General features: G+C 38.4%; 1 protein-coding gene across 1 annotated transcript; it reads left to right on the top strand.

The window, feature by feature from the left end:
• Positions 1-18,715: 18,715 nt before the first annotated feature.
• On the top strand, positions 18,716-22,917 carry DEFB126 (defensin beta 126). Its single transcript, XM_008703249.2, has 2 exons — positions 18,716-18,840; positions 22,612-22,917. Exons 1-2 carry the CDS (start codon positions 18,783-18,785, stop codon positions 22,824-22,826), a joined length of 273 nt encoding a protein of 90 aa, XP_008701471.2. The 5' UTR covers positions 18,716-18,782; the 3' UTR covers positions 22,827-22,917.
• Positions 22,918-23,384: the final 467 nt, after the last annotated feature.

Genomic DNA, 23,384 nt, shown 5'->3' with positions numbered 1-23,384 from the left:
TTCAATTATTATACTCAACTTTTTCCCAAGGTCTGCTTTGGGAGAAACTAATCTAATTCTCTAGTGTCCCATTCTCTTGTTCTGACTTATATGGTTGTTCCTTTTGAGTCTTTTCCTTCTATTTGAGCTCTCAACATTGACACTCACCAGAATTTAATCTTGGCCCCGTTATCCCATGTTATTCCAACTCACTATATTTTATCCATTACTGTAGTTTTAAATTTCCATAAGCAGTGATTACAAAATTTACATGTAGAGTCCAAACTTGTCTACTGAGATTCTACGGTATATTCCACTGCCTTCTTGACATCCTAGGTATAGCATGTGTTACATGCCCTGAAACAAATACTTGAGCTCACCTCTTTCTCTTCCTTCCAAATCTTGTTCTTTCCTCAGTTTACTATTCTGTGAATAGTGAGCATCACTAATCTTCCCTATCTCAACAGAAATGTGATAATGCACTTTGATTTCTCCTTCTTCCCCTGACCTTATATCCAAGCAACCGATGTCTTAAATCTGTCCTCTTCTTTCCACAGCTCTTGAAGCCCAGTTCCAGCCACCATTATGTCTTACCTGGCCAAAGCTTCTAACATGCCTTCCTGATTCTATTAATTTCTTTTCCCTAATCTCATTTCCACATAAAATCCACACTAGCCATCTAAATCATAAATTAAGTCACACTATGTTTTGAAATAAAAATGCTTAATAATGGCCTAAACTGCCTGGGGGATGGCATTGCCATTTCAAGCTCATTTCATCTCTTTCTCCTTTGCTCTTTGCACATTACACTTCAGACTCAATCAGCCTTCTCCAGGTATCTTCTCCAAATACACAATGCAGTTTCTCAGCAGTGGGACTGAGCATTTGCTGGTCTTTTCCTGAAATGATCTCTGCCTCCTGTGTGCCTGGCTGGCTCCTTCCATCCTTCTGGCCTTGGCTTAAATATCAGCTCTACATAGGTCTCCCTCTCTGTCTCTCTTTCTTCCTCCTCCTCCTCTCTCCTTCTTCGCTTTCCTTCTTTCTCTCTCTCTCCCCCCACCCCCCCATTTCCTGGATGGCATATGACATAATATTTAATATACAGTTTCCATTTCCTTTTTTGTCCCCCAATGGCTTGTAGTATTTGTCATATTAGTCTAGATGGGAATAGTAATAGTTGTCAAAATTTTGAATTAATGTATACCATACTGTTGTCAGAGTTGAAAACTTGACCTACTCATTTATTCCCTGCAGCTGGCTGGACAGTTGAAAGATGTTGGAAGAATAATATAGGACATTGCAGAAAACGATGCTTTCATGTTGAGAGGTACAAGCTTCTTTGTATGAACAAGCTAACATGCTGCATTCCCATAAAAGAAGATCATGGATACACTAAACCACCACCACGTCTTGTACCGTTTGAAGAAGAGATAACTATTGATATTAATACTTGGGAATTTTTTTCAAATTCCCCTGCTTCTTTCTTCAATGATGAATTCATAGCTGAACCAACCAAAGCCACAGAAAGCACAGTAACTGAGACCTAGAAGAAGTTTCTTCCTGAGCTTTAGCACATTCTCTTGAGACCACTAATGGTACAACTAATTCACATTTCATCTGGGTATGGGACACTAGATATAGGCACTAGGAGTAATATCCAGGGAGCCAGTTCATCATCAATATGTTATTTCACCAGGGACAATTCTGTTGGGGATTGGATGGCATGCAGATGGACATTACGCTACTGCCAAGATAAGCACCAAGAGCTACCCGCAGGTGGAAATGTGTAAAGGGAACTGCATAGAAGATACAGGGATTCTCTCTATTGGGCTGAAATTCTTTATCTGTCTTCCTCCAATGTATTAAAATATATTGGTCTCAAGAGAACATTTGCGTGTCTGTGGATTTTTCCATACAAAACAAACAAATAAACAAACCCAAAAACAAAACAAAATGAAGACCACAGTTTGGAGCTGCCTTTATGGTTGAGACAAGGATTTTGACTTTAATAATGCCTGAATCACACTATCATATACAGAGGAAGCTATGAAGGTACAGAAAAATTTCCCAACAAGTCCCTTTCCCACACTCCCCACCCCTTTTATTGTAAGTTAAGAGTTTAAATCCCTATCTGTATCATTAGGTCAATTTTTGTGTAAGGCTTCAACTAGAAACTAACCCAGTTATAGTTAGAAACCACCTCATTCTCCACAAATATTAATTTAACTAGATAGAGATGATAGTTAGAAACCACCTCATTCTGCACAAATACTAATTTAACCAGATAGAGTTGAAAGTGGGACTTGCCTTGAGAGCATCATACGAAATTAAAAGCTGCATCACAAATTCTACTTATCTTTCCAATGTTCTTTCCAATGAAAAGTCCAACTTCCCACTATAGTGATCTCACATCATGCCTCTCCAGATCTTCATCTTGTCCATGAATGCTTGTTGTATGTAGGGTTTCTATGCTCTGTGTGTCTACATACATGTGAGTGATGTTTGTATGGTGACTGATGAGTCAGTGAGTTAACTCTGATATCACAGAGATGCAGTTATTAACTATAAAGTTGATTAATTATTAATGTATTGGACTAAGTCTGGGGTGCTACTGAAAGCCACAGTCTCAAGTACCTAAATGTCTCAGAATCAAGAAGGCTTTTTCCTCTAATTCTTCTTATTTTGTCTAAGTCAAGTTGCCAGTGACTGTGACTGCAGTTTGGATACTGGCCATCAGATCATTGACCTTTCAAGGGACCTCTATTCCAGTAGATCATAGACCCCTTGTTAGGCTGACAAACCATCTTTGTTTGGGAGTGAAGAATTTCCCAGAATACAAGAATTAGAGTGCCAATATCAAGAAAGTCTTTAGCAAACTAGAACTGATCACCTTCTCTCTGCCTAAACTGTTCTTCTCTATTTCTTTGCATAGCTGACACCTCATCACACAGGTCATGTGTTGACTCTTCACAGGGCATCCTTTCACCTGAAGGCCTCCTAGACCACCAGTCTGCCTCAGCCTAGACTACTCTTTTTCCATATCTTTGCTTCAAATGTCATTTTCTTAGAAAAAATCCTTGGCCATGAGACCATTCCTCACAACTCTGTATTATTTTCTTCCTATCACTTAAGTCCTTTGAAATTATTTTGTATATTTCTTCATTCTCCTACTGAATTATTGAGTTATTTCCTTATTTATGGACCATCATCATGACCATAAAGTCCATATAGTCCTAACACCTTGATCTTATTCTTGGCTGTGTCCCAAGCTGCTAGACCAGTGTCTTGCACATGGCAAACACTCAATAAAAACTTGAGAGCATATGGTTCATGCAATCATCTCAATAAATATTAGAAGGTCACACAATATAAATCAGTAGTCATACTGGGATCATACTGGGATACCAGCCTCAAAAAGGTTTTCCAAGGAGTGCACATTGAGAATTTAAGGGAATCAATTTTCAGACCCTCGATTTCTGAAAGTCTTATCATGCACAGAAAATTCTTAACAGGCTCTTCTTTTCTATCTCCACTTTCTCATTTTCTCTTCTTCCACTCTGAAAAGAAAATGTACCTCTCACCCATCCTTTATCTGATAATCATGGATTACCCAGGGTGGACAAACCTCCAGGTGTCAAAAGAGTGGATAATTGAAATATTGCTCCTGGTGTTCAGAAGGTGAATCATCACAGACCTTGGGTAATAAATCCTTTGGAAATCCAAGTGACTGAAAATTTTTTGTTCACCAAAGCGATGACACCAGGAAGAATCAAGCTAATGGTGGATAAAGCTTTGAAATTAAGCTTTTCTGAAGCTTAATAATACCTTACTAAGGAATTTTTGGCATATAACTTGTAAGGAGTTGAAAGAACAGTATGATCTCTCTCTCTCTCTCTCTCTCTAATGTCTAATCTTTCAACTTTCACATCTACCTATTGATGTGAATAAGATCTTTCAGTGTTTACATTTTTCAAAATAAAAACTGGGAAAATGTTGATGCTGATCTTCATCTCACTCCAGTAAAAAGAAATATTCATCTATGTATTCATAAACTAATAGAAAGAAAGCGCCACCTATTTACTAAAGATATACATTTATAGTAAAACAAAAGTTTTTTGGTTAATAACTATTTTTCATGTTTGATAACACATTTACGCTTCTTTAATCAACTTTGTTCCAAATATTGCAGTGATGACTCAACCTTGAATATGTTGTTTAAAATTTAGAGGTTTAGGGTACCTGGGTGACTCAGTTGGTTAGGTATCTGCCATCGGCTCAGGTCATAATCTCAGGGTCTTGGGATCGAGCCTGGCATCAGGCTCTCTGCTCAGCAGGGAGTCTGGTTCTCCCTCTCCCTCTGCCCCTCCCTCCAGCTTGTGCATCACTCTCTCTCTCACTCAAATAAATAAATAAGATCTTTAAAAATGTGATGAGCACTGGGTGTTATATGCAACTAATGAATCATTGAACACTACATCAAAAACTAATGATGTACTATATGTTGGCTAATTGAACATAATAAAAAAATATGCAAAATTTCAAAAATAAAATCTTAAAAAATTTAGAGCTTTATGTTCATATAGATTTTTTAATAAATTACAATACATATCCATGTTTTGTTACAGAGAAATATGATAGAATGATCAACAATGGACTTTCAAACATAAAAATATATTACACTAAGATTTAATTTTGTGAGGAGGGTGGAAAAAAACTTAAACTCATGGAAAAGAGCTTTAGAGGAAAAAATGATGTAATGTTTCTAATTGCTTTAAAAAAGCTTCTTTGTAGGAGAGGGAAAAGATAGTGGAGGAGTAAGGGTCCCCTTTTTCAGCTGGTCATGTACCAGACTATGCTGAAAACCCATGGAATCAGCCTGAGACGCAGGAAGATACATCTGGATCTCTACAAACCAACATCTCCAGCGCTGAGTATTGAGGTACTAAACGGGGAGCCGTGAATCCTTCCACAGATATCGGAAGATAAACGGAACGGGGAGGGAGCCGCCACGCTCGGGTGCCAGGAAGCAGTAGCCACCTGCACTGAGGAGCGAGCCAGACTCGCGGACCCACACCCACGAGAGAGCAGACTGAGACTGTAAGCCCGGGAACGCGCATGACCAGACTGAAAACCCGAGCTCCAGAGTGCTCACTGGAACCGGACTAAAACTGGGAGCTCAGGAGCATGTGTGGGAACCAGGGGCGGCTGGTGGTATTAGAAACAAAGGACAGAGACGTGCGGGCCCTGAAAGTCAGGGCTGGGAGAGCAGCTGTGGGGCGCACAACCCGGAACGCTGCAGAGTTTTTAGCAGCACCGGCAGAAACAGAGTTAAAGAAGCCAAGAGAGCTCAGTGGAGAGTGGACTGTGATCTCTCTGCTCTGAGACAGAGGCTGGGATTTGGCCACTGCTGCTCTGACTCTCAGAAGAGCCACAGAAAACGGCCAGGGAAAGCCGCCAGAGAACAAAAGCCTGGAAATACCAGCTCACATTGGGCCCATTCCCATCCCCCCTTGCAGGAGACAGGACAACTCTACCCAAACAGGGTTGCCTGAATATCAGCACGGCAGGCCCTTCCCCCAGAAGGCAGGCTAAAAATCAAGAAGCCCACATCCCTAACGTCCCTATAAAACAAGTGTACACTGCCTGGGTCCTGGTCAATAATTTGGGCTCTGGGAAACCCCGCAACCTCTCCTCATCAGAATGATGAGAAGGAGAAATCCCCCCCAGCAAAAAAAAGATAATGAGTCTGTGGCCTCTGCCACAGAACTGATGGATATGGATATAACCAAATTATCAGAAATGGAGCTCAGAGTAACATGGTCAAGATGATGTGTAGACTTGAAAAAAAATATTAACGAAAATATTAACGAGAATATAGAATCTCTAAGGGCGGAAATGAGAGCGAATCTGGCAGAAATTAAAAATGCTATGAATCAAATGCAGTCAAAACTAGATGCTCTGATGGCCAGGGTAAATGAGGCAGAAGAACGAATTAGTGAATCGGAAGATGGGATGGTAGAAGAGAAAGTTAAAACAGAAACTTGCCTCAAAAAAATCCAATCTCACGAATGCAGATTACGGGAGATTACTGACTCACTGAAACATTCAAATGTCAGAATCATAGGCATCCCCAAGGGGGTGGAGAAAGAGAGAGCTCTAGAAGAGATATTTGAACAAATTGTAGCTGAAAACTTCCCTACTCTAGCAAAGGAAACAAGTATTCATGTCCAAGAGGCAGAGAGAACCCCTCCCAAGGTCAACCATGGCAAACCTATGCCACGTCACATCATAGTGCAATTCGCAAATATTAGATCCAAGGATACAGTATTGAAAGTGGCCAGAGCAAAGAAATTTCTCACGGACAGAGGCAAAAGTATCAGAATAACATCAGACCTGTCTACACAGACCTGGAATGAGAGGAAGAGTTGGCAGGATATTTTTAAAGCTCTATCCAAGAAAACATGCATCCAAGGATCCTTTATCCAGCAAGGCTGTCATTCAGAATTGATGGAGAGATAAGGACCTTCCAGGATCAGCAGAAACTGACTAAATTCATAACCACAAAACCAGCCCTACAGGAGATATTCAGGGGGTTCTATAAAAGTAAAAAGGCCACAAGAGTGATACAGAACAGAAATTTACAATCTATAGAAACAAAGGCTTCACAGGCAACATGACATCATTAAAATCATATCCCTCAATAATCACTCTCAATGTGAATGGCCTAAATGATCCCATAAACGCCACAGGGTTGCAGATTGGATAAAAACACATGACCCATCCATTTGCTGTCTACAAGAGACTCATCTTGAACCTAAAGACACATCCAGACTGAAAGTGAAGGGGTAGAAAACCATTTTTCATGCCAATGGACCTCAAAAGAAAGCTGGGGTAGCAATTCTCATATCACACAGATTAGATTTTAAACTAAAGACTGTAGTTAGAGATACAGAAGGACACTATATTATTCTTAAAGGATGTATCCAACAAGTGGATATGACAATTATAAGTATCTATGCCCCCAACAGGGGTGCAGCTAGATACACAAGCCAACTCTTAACCAGAAAAAAAGAGACATATAGATAAAAATACTTTAATAGTAGGGGACCTCAACACTCCACTCTCAGCAATAGACAGATCACCTAAGCAGAAAATCAACAAAGAAACAAGAGCTTTGAATGATGTACTAGACCAGATGGATCTCATAGACATATACAGAACACTACACCCCAGAACAATAGAATACTCATTCTTTTCGAATGCACATGGAACTTCCTCCAGAATAGACCATATACTGGGTCATAAAACAGGTCTCAACCAATACCAAAAGACTGAAATTATTCCCTGCATATTCTCAGACAACAATGCTTTGAAATTGGAACTCAATCACAAGGAAAAATTTGGAAGAAACGCAAACACTTGGAAACTAAGAACCATCCTGCTCAAGAATGATTGGGTAAACCAGGAAATTAAAAATCAATTTAAACAATTTATGGAGACCAACAAGAATGAAAACACAATGGTCCAAAACCTATGGGACACTGCAAAGGCAGTCCTAAGGGGAAAATACATAGCCATCCAAGCCTCACTCAAAAGAACAGAAAAATCTAAAATGCAGTTTTTATATTCTCACCTCAAGAAGCTGGAGCTGGAACAGAAGAACAGGCCTAACCCACACACGAGAAGGCAGTTGATCAAGATTAGAGCACAGATCAATGAATTAGAAACGAGAAGCACAGTACAGCAGAGATCAACAGAACTAGAAGCTGGTTCTTTGAAAGAATAAATAAGATGGATAAGCCATTGGCCAGACTTATTCAAAAGAATAGAGAAAGGACCCAAATTAATAAAATTATGAATGAAAGGGGAGAGATCACAACCAACACCAATGAAATAGGAAGGATCATCAGAAACTTTTATCAACAGCTTTATGCCAATAATTTAAATACCCTGGAAGAAATGGATGCCTTCCTGGAAACCTATAAACTACCAAGACTGAAACAGGAAGAAATTGATTATTTAAACAGACCGATTAATTATGAAGAGATTGAAGCAGTTATCAAAAGCCTCCCCAAAAACAAGAGTCCGGGGCCTGACGGATTCCCTGGGGAATTCTACCAAACATTCAAAGAAGAAATAATACCTATTCTCCTGAAGCTGTTTCAAAAAATATAAACAGAAGGAAAACTACCAAACTCATTCTATGAGGCCAGTATTACCTTGATCCCAAAACCAGGCAAAGACCCCATCAAAAAAGAATTACAGACCGATATCCCTGATGGATATGGACGCCAAAATTCTCAACAAGATCCTAGCTAGTAGGATCCAACAGCACATTAAAAGGATTATCCATCGTGACCAAGTGGGATTCATCCCTGGGATGCAAGGGTGGTTCAACATTTGCAAATCGATCAGTGTGATAGATCATATCAATGAGGAAAGAGTCAAGAACCATATGATCCTCTCAATTGATGCAGAAAAATCATTTGACAAATACAGCATCCTTTCCTAATTAAAACCCTTCAGAGTGTAGGGATAGAGGGTACATTCCTCAATTTCATAAAAACCATCTATGAAAAGCCTACAGCGAATATCATTCTCAATGGGGAAAAGCTAAAAGTCTTTCCCTTAAGATCAGGAACACAACAAGGATGCCCACTCTTGCCATTATTATTCAACATAGTACTAGAAGTCCTTGCAACAGCAATCAGACAACAAAAAGGGATAAAAGGTATTCAAATCGGCAAAGAAGAAGTCAAACTGTCTCTCTTCGCAGATGACATGATACTCTATATGGAAAACCCAAAAGACTCCACCCCCAAACTACTAGAAGTTATAGAGCAATTCAGTAATGTGGCGGGATACAAAATCAATGCTCAGAAATCAGTTGCATTTCTATACATGAACAATGAAACTGAAGAAAGAGAAATTAGGGAATCCATCCCATTTACAATAGCACCAAAAATCATACTTTATCTTGGAATTAATTTAATCAGAGACATAAAGGATCTATATTCTAGAAACTACAAATCACTCTTGAAAGACATTGAAGAAGACACAAAAAGATGGAAAAATATTCCATGTTCATGGATCGGAAGAATAAACATAGTTAAAATGTCTATGCTACCCAGAGCAATCTACACTTTCAATGCCATGCTGATCAAAATACCAATGACATTTTTCAAAGAACTGGAACAAACAGCCCTTAAATATGTGTGGAACCAGAAAAGGCCCCGAATCACCAAGGAATTGTTGAAAAGGAAAAACAAAGCTGGGGGCAACAGGTTGCTGGATTTCAAGATATACTACAAAGCTGTGATCACAAAGACAGCATGGTACTGGCACAAAAACAGACACATAGACCAATGGAACAGAATAGAGAACCCAGAAATCGACCCTCAGCTCTTTGGGCAACTAATCTTTGACAAAGCAGGAAAAAACATCCAGTGGAAAAAAGACAGTCTCTTCAATAAATGGCACTGGGAAAATTGGACAGCTACATGCAAAAGAATGAAACTTGACCACTCTCTCACACCATACACAAAGATAAACTCCAAATGGATGAAAGACCTCGATGTGAGATAGGAATCCATCAAAATCCTAGAGGAGAACATAGGCTACAACCTCTTTGACATCGGCCACAGCAACTTTTTTCATGACACATCTCCAAAGGCAAGAGAAACAACAGAAAAAATGAACTTGTGGGACTTCATCAAGATAAAAAGCTTCTGCACAGCCAAGGAAGCAGTCAAAAAAACTAAGAGGCAGCCCACGGAATGGGAGAAGATATTTGCAAACGACACTACAGATAAAAGATTAGTATCCAAGATCTACAAAGAACTTCTCAAACTCAATATATGGGAAACAAATAATCAAATCAAAAAATGGGCAGAAGATATGAACAGACACTTTTCCAATGACGACATACAAATGGCTAACAGACACATGAATAAGTGTTCAACATCATTAGCCATCAGGGAAATTCAAATCAAAACCACATTGAGATACCACCTTACGCCAGTTAGAATGGCAAAAATTGGGGGCGCCTGGGTGGCACAGCGGTTGGGCGTCTGCCTTCAGCTCAGGGCGTGATCCCGGCATTATGGGATCGAGCCCCACATCAGGCTCCTCCGCTAGGAGCCTGCTTCTTCCTCTCCCACTCCCCCTGCTTGTGTTCCCTCTCTCGCTGGCTGTCTCTATCTCTGTCAAATAAATAAATAAAAATCTTTAAAAAAAAAAAAAAAGAATGGCAAAAATTGGCAAGGCAGGAAACAACAAATGTTGGAGAGGATGTGGAGAAAGGGGATCCCTCTTACACTGTTGGTGGGAATGCAAGTTGGAACAGCCACTGTGGAAAACAGTGTGGAGGTTCCTTAAAAAGTTAAAAATAGAGCTACCCTATGATCCAGCAATTGCACTACTGGGTATTTACCCCAAAAATACAGATGCAGTGAAGAGAAGGGCCATATGCACCCCAATGTTCATAGTAGCATTGTCCACAATAGCTAAATTGTGGAAGGAGCCGAGATGCCCTTCAACAGATGACAGGATTAAGAAGATGTGGTCCATATATACAATGGATTATTACTCAGCCATCAAAAAGAACGATTTCTCAACATTTGCAACAGCATGGACGGGACTGGAGGAGATAATGCTAAGTGAAATAAGTCAAGCAGAGAAAGACAATTATCATATGGTTTCACTCATTTATGGAACATAAGAAGTAGGAAGATCTGTAGGAGAAGAAATGGAAGAAGAAAGGGAGGGGTAAACAGAAGGGAGAATGAAGCATGAGAGACTATGGACTCTGAGAAACAAACTGAGGGCTTCAGAGGGGAGGGTGATGGGAGAATGGGATAGGCCAGTGATGGGTATTAAGGAGGGCACGTATTGCATGGTGCACTGGATGTTATACGCAAGTAATGAATCATGGAAGTTTACATCAAAAACTAGGGATGTATTGTATGGTGACTAACATAATATAATAAAAAATTATTATAAAAATATGGACTCTGGGAAACAAACTGAGGGCTTTGGAGGGGAGGGAGTGGGGAAATGGGATAGGCTGGTGATGGGTATTAAGGAGGGCACGTATTGCATGGTGTACTGGGTGTTATTTGCAAGTAATGAATCCTAGAACTTTACATCAAAAACTAGGGATGTACTGTATGGTGACTAACATAATAAAAAAATATTATTAAAAAATAAATAAACCAGTTGTTCTTAAAAAAAATAAAATTAAAATTAAAAAATTAAAATTAAAAAAAGCTTCTTTGTATATTCATTAAATGGATAATTGTCATTGTTATGTATTCAGATTGAATTGAAAAATTAAATTGTAATTTTACATGTCAATTTTTATAATACATCAGTAATCATATCTTTTTATTATATACATTTATGATGATATATTTTATTTTCCAATTTTAAGTTCTGTTAGGAAAACTGCACCCTCAAAATTCAAAAAAGCTTGGAGGTCACTCCTAAAACTTGATATAAAGCTTCAAACCTTACCTGGTACAGAGTGATGATGATTCTTTCACTACACCAATTTCCTAGATATTCCATTTTCATGAATTTAGGCTTTCTCCATCATTCAGCATAACAACTTTCATTTTCTTTTTAACTTTGTCCTTAAGGATTCCATGTAGCTCAATAACCCATCACTTCCCTATATGGGAACTGACCTCCAAATTGCTGTTATAGTCATATATAAACATAATACTTGCATTTGGTTCCTTTTTGTACCATATCCAGCTCCAGTCTGAAATTCCCCATCTCTTGAGCTATGCTGTCCATGTTACATATATGATTCGATATGTTAGGTATATGATATATATTTCCTCCATTCTCTGGGTTTCATTTTCATCTTACTGATAGTGTCTCTTAAAATATAACAGTTTTGGGAATGCCTAGGTGGCTCAGTCAGTTAAGTGTTTGACTCTTCATTTCAGTTCAGGTCCTGATCTCAGGGTCGTGGGATCAAGCCCTATGCTGGGCTCCACACCGAGCAGGGAGTCTGCTTGGGATTCTCTCTCACTCCCTCTTCCCCTCCCCGCCCAAAAGAAATAAATGAATCTTAAAAAAATAAAATATAACAGTTTTTATCTGCTTTGGGGGTCATATCTAGGAAACTATTGCCTAACTCAAGATCATGAAGATTTACTCCTGTGTTTTCTTCTGAGGGTTTTATGGTTTTAGCACTTACATTTAACTATTTGGTCCATTTTAATTTACTTTTTTTGTGTGATGTCTATTAGGTCCATTTGGTCTAAAGCGTCGTTCAATTCCAATTTTTTAAATTAATTTTCTGTCTCAATGACCTATCCATTGCTGAAAACGGGGGTACTGAAGGGTTTTATTGTTGTAATCTTGTCTATTTCTTTTTTCTGATATGTTAATTCATTTAATACATTCAGGTGCTTCAATGTTGGTTGTATATATATTTACAATTGTCATATCTTCTTGATGTAGTCACATTTTATCATTATATAATGGACTTTTGTGTCTCTTGTTACCATTTTTGGCTTACAGCCTATACACATACTTTCCTTTGGTTTCCACTTGCATGAAATAATCCCCTCACTTTGAGCACATGTGTGTTCTTAAACCTGAAGTGGGTCTCTTGTAGGCAGCATATAGTTGGGTCTGTTGTTGTTGTTTTTTTTAAATAACCATTTAGACACTTTGTGCCTTTTGATTTTGTTTTTGTTTTTTTATAATAATTTTTTATTATGTTATGTTAGTCACCATACAGTACATCCCTAGTTTTTGATGTAATGTTCCATGATTCATTACTTGCATATAACACCCAGTGCACCATGCAATACGTGCCCTCCTTAATACTTTGTGCCTTTTGATTGGTGAATTAAATACATTTATCTTTGGAGTAGTTGTTGATACGTAAGAACTTACTACTGCCATCTTATGGCTTTCTGGTTCTTTTGTATTTCCATTGCTCCTTTTTTTCCTGTTTCTGACTACTCTTGTAAACTGATGATTTTCCATGGTGGAATGCTCCACTCTCCCCCTTCTCCCTCCTTTTTTTAATCCTTCACAAACCTACTTTAGATGGTTGTTTTGTGGTTATCTTGAGGCTTACATAAAACATCTCATAGACAAAACAGTCCATTTTATGCTAAAAGCAATTTAATCTTCATTCACCTATGTCTCCTCACTTTTTCTCCTCCCCTTTTATATTTTTGATGTCACAATTTACCTCTTTCATGCTGTGAATTCATTAACAAGTTACAGTAACTCTAGTTATTTTTAAATTTATTTTATTTAAAAAATTTTATTATGTTCAATTAGCCAACACAGTTATTTTTAATACTCTTTTCCTTTAACCTTTATACTATAGTTAAGTGGTTCATACACCATCTTATTATAAAGTTAGAGTTTTCTATATCTGACTAACATTTTCCACCTTTAGCAGTGTGTTGTGTACTCTCATATGTTGTCATGTCGCTGATTAGCATCTTTTCATTTCAACTTGAAGAACCCCTATCAGCGTTTCTTACAAGGCAGGTCTAGTGGTGAAGCACTCCTTCAACTTTTGTTTGTTTGGGAAAGTCTATTTCTACCTTGTATCTGAAGAACAACTCTGCCAGATATTCTTGGCTGGCAATTTTAAATCTTTTGTCGCTTGGCATGTCACTCTACTGTCTCCTTAGGGTTTCTGCTGAGAAATCTGCTGACAGCTAAATGGGGTTTCCTTTGTAGGTTACACTCTTCATTCACTGGCTGACTTTTGGGATTCTCTTTATATCTTTAATTTTGAATAGTTTTATTATATTGTGTTTTGGAGGTCTTTTGGCCCTGAGATAATAGGGTGATCTATTAGCTTTGTGAATATGGATGGCCAGGTTTGGGCAGTTTTCCACCATTATTTCTTTAAGATTTCTGTCCCCTTCTTCTTTCCTTCTCTCTCTAGCATCCCAATTATTCCAACATTCCCCCTTTGATTCAGTCCCATAGAACATACAAGTTTTCTTCACTTTATTCTTTTTTGTTTGTTCTCTTCTGTGTTCAAAATTCTTATCCTCTAAGTCACTTATAATATCTTCCATCTGCTCTCTTCTCAAAAAGATGTTCTCTATTATATTCTTCATTTAATTCACTGAATTCTTTAGCTCCAGAATTTCTGCTTGGGTCTTTTTTTAGGATCAATCTCTTTGATAAAGAGTTCATTTTGTTCATGTGTTTTTCCCCTAATATCATTGAACTGTCTTACTAAGTTTTCTTGTGGCTCATTAAGTTTCTTCAAAACAGCTATTTTTGGGGCGCCTGGGTGGCTCAATCTTAGTTAAGCATCTGTCTTCAGCTCAGGGTGTGATCCTAGCATTCTGGGATCGAGCCCCACATCAGGCTCCTCCGCTGGGAGCCTGCTTCTTCCTCTCCCACTTCCCCTGCTTGTGTTCCCTCTCTCGCTGGCTGGCTTTCTCTCTGTCAAATAAATAAATAAAATCTTTTTAAAAAACAGCTATTTTTAATTCTTTATCAGCTAGATTGCAGTATTCCCTAGTTTTGAGCTCAGTTGTTGGAGAATTATGGATATCTTATGGTGATGGCATATTTCTTTGATTCTTCATGTTCCTGCATTTTTCATTGCTGCCTTCAATGTGATGCAGCAGAAACCTCCTTAAGTCTCTACTGGCTGTCTTCCCATGCGGTACTGTTCCTTGGTGTTGGTTTACCTGGTTTTCTTAGGTTGTGTATGGGTAGACCAGCTCCACCTTTCTTGTTCCATCTTGTGGCAGAATTCTTTTTTTTTTTTTTTTTTTTTTTTTAAGATTTTATTTATTTATGTGACAGAGAGACAGCCAGCGAGAGAGGGAACACAGACAGCAGGGGGAGTGGGAGAGGAAGAAGCAGGCTCCCAGCAGAGGAGCCCGATGTGGGACTCGATCCCGGTACGCCGGGATCACGCCCTGAGCCGAAGGCAGACGCTTTAACGACTGCGCTACCCAGGCGCCCCTTGTGGCAGAATTCTTAAGCTTTTGTTATTTTCTCTTGTTATAACTCACCAGTCTGGCTGCTGGAAGCCTCCCTTTAGTTTCCAGAAGGTGGCACTGTAGCTTGTGGTTTCTCCTTGCCCACAGACCCGGCTACCTGAACTACTCTCACTGCCACACAAAGATCTGGCTGCTGAGTGGGGAGAGGTGTGGGCTTAGCACTGGGGCATTGTGGGTGCTTGTGGACCAGGTGAGGAGATCCTCCAGTGGGACACTCCCAGAGGTTTGTGGGCAGACTTCCTACTGAAGTCAAAAGCAGTCATTAGGAACTGCTTTCTCTATGGCCTTTTGATATTCTTATCTGTTTCCTTCCCTGGCTCTTCCCTTCCCCCTGGCATGGGAGTCCTGCCTCAGTACTCTGGGTTCTTATGAAAAGAAACAAGTTTCTCCAGCCATGACCCATACAACTGGGGTAGCTGGTCACTAACTCACTGCTTTCCACCTCCTCAGTGGGAGATGTTGTCCCCAACAATGCACAGCTTAGTCCTGTGCAGTATCACCCTAGGTGGCTCTCATGGAATTCCTCTCCACTGTGTCCAAACTCCTATTCTTCCCTCTCTGCTGCTCTGCGGGAGTCTCCCTGTAGCCTAAACCCAGGCAACGGTTTTGTGTTTTTTGTTTGTTTGTTTGTTTTTTGTAATGCAAGTGCCTGACTTCAGCTTTGATTGCTGAGGCATCCATTTCAACAATGGCTATCTCTAATAAACACATTGCCAGCCACAGAGTTAGAAAAAGAACCACTCCTCTTCACTGAGGTTCCTTTGTTTTAGAGATCTTGGTTGATTTCAATAACTGACGACTTGGGACACTAGCTTTTTCTCTTCCCATGCTTTACCCTTTTTTTTTTAGTTTTATTTATTTAAGTAATCTCTACAACCCAATGTGGGGCTCAAACTCATGACCCTGAGATCCAGAGTCACACACTCTTTCCACTGAGTCAGCCAGGTGTCCATAATACCCTAGACCTCCACCCTCAACCCAAATAAAAGCAGAACCCCAGGTCCCTGTGCACACTCCCTAGCCATGACTTCCCTGTGTGGCCTCAGGCATGCTATGTAATTTCCATGCCCTATAAATAATAAAACTTTATGTTTTCAAAGTTTCCTGATAGTTGTTGCTAAAGGACATCTTGCAGTCATAACCATAAGGGCTGGTCCAACCATAACACCAGTTATTGATAGGCTGAGACTGACACACAATACACCTTCAGGCAGGTAGATTTCTGCAAGTTCTCTATAGACTGGTTTGCAATTTCTAGACTATCATATAAATGACATGGTCTTGGCAATGATTTTTTAAATATGACACCAGAAGAACAAACAACAGAAGCAAAAATTAACAAGTAAGACTATATCAAACTTAAAAGCTTCTGCACAGCAAAAGAAACGATCAACAAAATGAAAATAGCAACCTACAGAATAGGAGAAAATATTTGCAAACCATATATCAGACAAAGGGTTAATATAAAGAATGAACACAACTCAATAACAGAAAAACAAACAATCTAATTTTAAGATGGGAAGAAGACTTAGATATTTTTCCAAAGAATACATCCAAACGGCCAACAGACACATGAAAAGTTGCTTCACACCACTAATCAGGGAAATGCAAACCAAAACCACAATGAGATATCGTCTCACCCCTGTTGGAATGACTGTCATCGAGACAAGAAATAATAAATGTTGGCAAGAATGTAGAGAAAAGGGAACCCTTGTGCACTGTTATAGAAATGTAAATTAGGATAGCCACTATGGAAAACAGCACAGCAGTTCCTCAAAAAATTAAAAATAGAACTACCATAGGATCTAGAAATTCACTTCTAAATATATATCCAAAGGAACTCTCATAAAGTACTGGTAAGAATGTAAAATGGTACAACGATTTGGAAAAGAAATTGGTTGGGTTTTTTTTCTTTCTTTCTTTTTTAAGTAAGCTCTACAGCCAACATGGCACTTGAACTCACAACCCTGAGATCAGGGGCACCTGGGTGGCTCAGCCGTTAAGCGTCTGCCTTCAGGACCCTGGGATCGAGCCCTGCATCAGGCTCCCTGCTCGGTGGGAAGCCTGCTCTCCCTCTCACACTCTCCTCCCTTGCTTGTGTTCCCTCTCTAGCTGTCTCTCTCTGTCAAATAAATAAATAAAAATCTTTAAAAAAAAAAAAAAACCCTGAGATCAAGAGTCGCATGCTCTACCAACTAAGCCAGACAGGCACCTGGCCATTTCTTAATAAGTAAAATATATACCCATCCTGTGACTCTACCTTCCTATTCCCTTACTAGCTTTTAATCTGAAAGAAATGAGAGCATATATCCACACGAAGACTTGCACACAAATGATTAGCAACAGATTTGCAATAGCTAATATCTGGAAACAACCAAAATTAGGAGGTGAATGAATAAATGAAATTTTGTATACACATGGAATAGAACATTATCAATTAAAGTAAATTAAGTGTTATTATACCCAACAACATGGATGAATCTCAAAATTATTACATTGATGAAAGAAGACAGGCTAAAAAAGAATGCATAGTATATAATTTCATTTATGTGATATTCTAGAAATTGCAAACCAATCTATAGACAGACATTGGACCATTGGTTGTATGAGAAATATGGAGGAAGGGGAAGAAAGAAATGGACTTCAGAGAAGCACAAGGAATCTTTGAAGGTTGAAGGAGGTATTATCTTGACTGCGGTGGTGGTTTCACTGATGTTTGCATATGTCAAACTCATCAAATTGAACACTTTAAATAATACAGTTTAATATATGTCAGTTATATCTCAATAAAGCTGTAAAAGAAAGGAAAAAAATAAAATATCTTTACAAAAAAGGAAATCTCTAAGATGTTTTGAATTCCAGTCACAATCCAGAGGGCCACTCAAAAAATTTTAATGCAATTTAAAGTTTACTCACTGACTATCTGCCTTAAACCAGTCCCATCCAGAGGAAATTACTATTACTAAAATGATGTGTATCCTTTCACCCCTTTTAGCTGATACTTTTACTGACATACATACACACTATACTGTTTTACATAAATTAAAATCATTACTATATTGTTCTATAGCATTGCTTTTGCACTCAAAAATATGTTTAGAAAGACCAATCCGCGGAACTCTTTTTAACAGATGCATGACATTAAATCATATGAATGCACTTCATTTAATGATGTTCTACTGATGGATTTAAAGGGGGATTTGAAGACATCTTTGTACATATATCTTTGATCATTGATTTATTTCTTTAAAAAAAACTTTTTGAAGTGCCTATTATCAAGAGTATTAATCTATTCATTCAACAATTACATAGGTACTTCTCTGTACACAGTACCGAAAAACAGAAAAGAATCATATGTAGTCAGTGTCCTTAAAGACATTCCATTTTAGAGGAAGAGACAGGTGAACAGACTGTCACAATGCAGTGAGATAAACACTGATAGAATCAACACAAGTAGCTGTGAAAAAAACAGGTAGGAGTGCTCAGGCCTGGAGGATCAGAATAAATTACCCTTGTAAGTGTCCTTTCTCTCCAAACCATAACATTCTTGCACCTTCTCTTCTATTTGTCATTCCTTAAAGGTATGCCTAGTACAGGACTCTGAACAGTGGTGCCTCATTTAGAGCTGCTGGCCAATAGACTGCAGTTGTGTTTGACACAGTATCCTATATGCTACTCGTCTACTGGCTGAGCTCAACCCCATTTAGAGAGGACAACAGAGACCTGTGTTCAGAGTCACACTGAATAGAGACTGCTGGACTCCACAGAACCCACTGTCTCTCAGGAGCGATGAAGTCCTTATTATTCACCCTTGCAATTTTTTTGCTCCTGGCCCACTTGGTCTCAGGTAAATAAAATCTTGGGGAAGAAGAAACACTAACCTAAAACAGGGTCCTGCACATAGAGTCGCTATTGTCAAACTGTCCATGGGAATGGGGGAGGTGTTCTCACAGGACAGGAGGCTGAGGTTTGCCCTATTTCTTCAGAATATCTCTGTTCTAAGATATCTCAAGGCTCTCACAACAAAGCAGTGTCTATGGTTGGCAGTTAAGGAGAATAATGAGAATCCAAATGCAGAGATGGTCCTGATGCTCCAAACCCCCTATCCTATCACTCAGGGACTTGCTCAGGCCAGCCCTGCTTCACTTCACTTCATATGGTACCAAGTATTACTCCTGAAGTAACAATTCTACAATATTACTTCTTCTGATTGTCTTGGTCTTACAGAGATGGTCTCCCACTTTTTTATTCTTGGATGTGATTAACAGGACAAGAAAGGCTGTTTCTAAATATCTATAGGACTGTAAAGTGGAAAAGATAAGGAAACTATCCTGGGTGGAAATGAGGGAAAGATTCAGAACTGCTGGAAGTCCCATGTCACATTTCAGGCTACTTGTGTAAGCATTCCTTCTTTTTAATTGATTCTATAGTTTATATTTACAAAATTAAGACAGGAATACTGCAAGTATTTGGGATATCAAAAAATTGGCTACAATTTATTTTTATTTTTATTTTTTTTAAGATTTTATTTATTTATTTGAGAGAGAGAGAGCGAGAGAGAGAGCAGGAGAGACAGCGAGCAGTGGGGAGGGGCAGAGGGAGAGGGAGAAGCAGGCTCCATGCTGAGCAGGGAGCGCGATGTGGGGCTCAATCCCAGGACCTGAGGATCATGACCTGAGCTGAAGGCAGCCGCTTAACTGACTGGGCCACCCAGGTACCCCCAAAATTGGCTACAATTTAATAACCTCTTATATTTTCTAAATGTTGACCAACTCATATGCATGTTTCTAATTTTTTAATTTAACATTTTATGAAGAAAATTTTACAGACATTTAAATATTCCTCAAAAATACAGTTTGCCATAGATGTTTATTATTCTACTTTTACACCAACATTTACTTGGAAAGACCCCTATTGTATCAAGTTGTTTTTTCTAATGTGTCAGTATTACAAACAGTGTTGTAATCTAGTTCATAAATCATTATAGGATTTCTGATATATAAGCAAATTTTAGAAGCTCCATTTCCAGGTTACAGCATATTCTTTCTTTTAAGGGAACCACCATACATTTTCAAATGGCCATTCCTAGTATATTAGTGCTTTCTCACTAATTTGTTTAGTTTTTACCAGATAAGTATATTAACTTTGAAATTTGATATTACTGTAAATATTGTGTGCTGGCTTTTAAATACCTTTATTGATATGTACTTTCATTCCGATGACATAGGGCATTATTTTTTTTAAGGGAACTGCCATATATTTTCAAATGGTTACTCTTAGTATATTAGTGCTTCCTTACTATTTTGTTACTTTCACCTGACAGTTTTGTCAACTTTGGCATTTCATGTATTGTAAATTATTGTGTGTTGGTTATTTTTAACTTTATTGATATAGAATTTATACATCATATGGTTCACTTATTTAAAATGTATAAATCAATGCATTTTAGTCTATTTAGAGAATTGTGCAACTATCATCATAATCTAACTTAGAACCTCCTCACCATCCTAGAAAGAAACCTTGCACCTATCATCAGTTACTCCTCACTTGGCCCCACACACCCAAGGCAATCACTTATTGGTCACTTTTTAATTTTTTATTAATTTATTGAGGCATGAAATTTTTATTTTCATATCAAATCTATTGGTATTTTTCTTTGCATTCTCCATTAGCTTAGAAAGTTCTTCCCAGTGTTGAGAACAGTTATTCACCCATACTTTATATTTTCTATGGTTCGATTTTTTACACTGGCCTATATCTCATCTGTAATTTTTAAATATACGGCACAAAGTGCCAGACTAACTTTTTGAGGACGAACTTCCTAACAGAAAGAGAGTTGTGTTACTTGACAGCCTGCCTCCAAGGACGATGGTCTCCATTCTCTACTACTAGCAGACTGTTCAAATGGTATGAGAGGTACCTCAGAAAATGTTCCTGGTCTAATGTAGCCTCAAAATTCTATGAGTTTAGATTATACAATTTCTCTCCCTGTTTCTGAGACATTGATGACATATATCACCTGTTCACATGGTGTCCTAGTTCTAAACTGAAGGGCCCTGAGAAAATTCAGGTTCCCTTTCTAGACAAACACAAGCAATTCAGGATTATTCTGTGAGATTAGCCAATCCACCATCTCCAAGATCCGGTGGCATTAAAAATGGAACACTTAGGAAGGATATTTGGGAGAGGAAATCCACAAAACACCAAGGTATGTGGAACATCAGGAATGGAAAGAAGGAAACAAGAGACTTGATCTAAGATTTCCATCCATATATCCCAACTGAAGAAAGCCATTTGAGTGTCACGTCCATGGAGATGTTTGAGAGAGTAAGGAAGAGAGGATAAAAGAGGGAGTGGCTGGAAAGGAAGTGTAAATTCAAAGACCATTGCAAGAGCGCTTGAGACACAGAATATGAAGAGGGAGAAGAGTCATGAAAACAACAGAAGTCCCTCAGGTACATCAAGCTCTTCACTAGCTCCTAGCCTTTGCATATGCAACTCCCTTTCCTTCTACCATCTTCCAGCTCTTCACAGAGCTGGATCCTTTTTATCTTTCATGTCTAGCATCAAATATCACTTCCTTAGGGATAATTTCTTCTATCATCCTGTCAACAGTAGCTCTATTAAGTTGCTCTCTCTTACATTATTTCTTTCCTTAATAATACTTATATCAACCTGTAGCTATTTGTTATTTTCTTTCTCTTCTTTTCGAATGCAAGCACCTAAACTTATCTGTCCTGCTTAATTCTGATTATACACTTTTTTTGGTTGAATAAAAGAAAGTGTGACTCAACATAGAGCAAGATGTGGAGGAGTCCCAACATCTCTTCAAGGTCCTCTGTGTTAAACCATGTGACGGAAGACTTTGTAAAGGTATATAATATGCACATAAAATATGCACATACAAAATATTTACACACTGCAGAATGTCTCTCTGATTAGTACATTCCTAGTAAAATGTCTCTTGTATATTTTATTCCTAAAATTACCAAAAATTGTGCAGATATCTCAATATCATATGTAACCAAAGTTTATATGTTAAAAATTTAGACGTCTATCACTCGATACATTTTGAACATTATACGTAAGACAAGCATAAAGTTATATTCCAAATATAATTTGTAAGACCTCAGAAGCATGTAAAGACATTCTGGAAATCCCCCTAAGTGTCAACAAAAGCTATGTGTGTTTTGGTAATTCTGAGGAGCATTACAACAATGATTTAAGCATTTCATATGTTAAGAGGATAGCTTGTGAGTTCTATTTAGGTGTTTAAATGTGTTTTGGTTACATTTTAGAAAATGGGATTTTGTTTGATATGTAATGATATGCTATATTTTTTTCCATTTAAAAAAATGAAAAATAGAATTCTGGGGAAAGTTTGCATGCAGAATTCTCATTCCAGGAATGGTAAGCCCTTACATACATGTACAAATCCCACATGTTTCTGTATGCATAAAATGTCACTTATTCCTCAGAGGAGGTTTTCACTATTAGGACAAATATAACAAAGCAACTGATAAAGACTCAAATAATCAATGCTCAAAAAAGCTTGCTGTTTTAAATTTATTTAGATAAATATTTTTGGTTTAATGAGCTGTAAAATTCCTTTATACAGGTCATTTATTCTTGAAAAGGTGTGAAAACAAAACAGGATATTGCAAGAAGAAATGCGGTAATAGAGAACTTCGAAAAGATCATTTGAAATGGAGATGTGACAGACATAAGGTGTGCTGTGTTCTGGCTATCGACAACAAGATTAAACCCTTAAGTTCCAGTAATAAAATCTTCATGCCGACTGTTAAGAATCAACTATCAACCACTAAGAAATGAAAACTACACTAATGGTGATCACTGCTTCTACTATTTGAAATTTCAGCCTCTGTCTCCTTATAGGATCCCTGGTTCATTAAAGCAAAGGGCCTTATTTTGGGGTCATTCTTCTCTCTCTACTGTACTCCCCACTGTCCCTCCACTCAGTCAAATCTCCATAGCACCAGCAATGCTAGGGGAGGGATGCAAATAAGGCAGATGCCAGACACAAGTGAGGCTCAGTCCAAAACACTCATTAGGGACTAAGGGATGATAGTGGTGTCATCATTGAAGACAGTTTCCAGCCCACAGGCCCACAATCTGCCCATAGCAGTGATTATCAAACTTTAAAGTACATCAGAAACACCTAGAGAGACTGCTAAAACACATACTTCTGGCCCTCACTTCCAGTTTCTGATTCTGTGGTATAGCCTGAGAATTAGCATACTCACAAGTTCCCAAGTGATGCTGGTGTTGCTAGTCGATGAGCCACACTTTGAGAACCACTGGCTCATAATATGGAATGTTTGAAGGCTTCCTCCTACAGGTTGAAGGTGTTTGCCAAATATTTTTTTTTAA

Source organism: Ursus maritimus, unplaced genomic scaffold, assembly GCF_017311325.1.
Source record: "Ursus maritimus isolate PB19 unplaced genomic scaffold, ASM1731132v1 scaffold_22, whole genome shotgun sequence".
NCBI classification, from domain to species: domain Eukaryota; kingdom Metazoa; phylum Chordata; class Mammalia; order Carnivora; family Ursidae; genus Ursus; species Ursus maritimus.
This window is presented reverse-complemented; position numbering and strand designations above follow the sequence as displayed.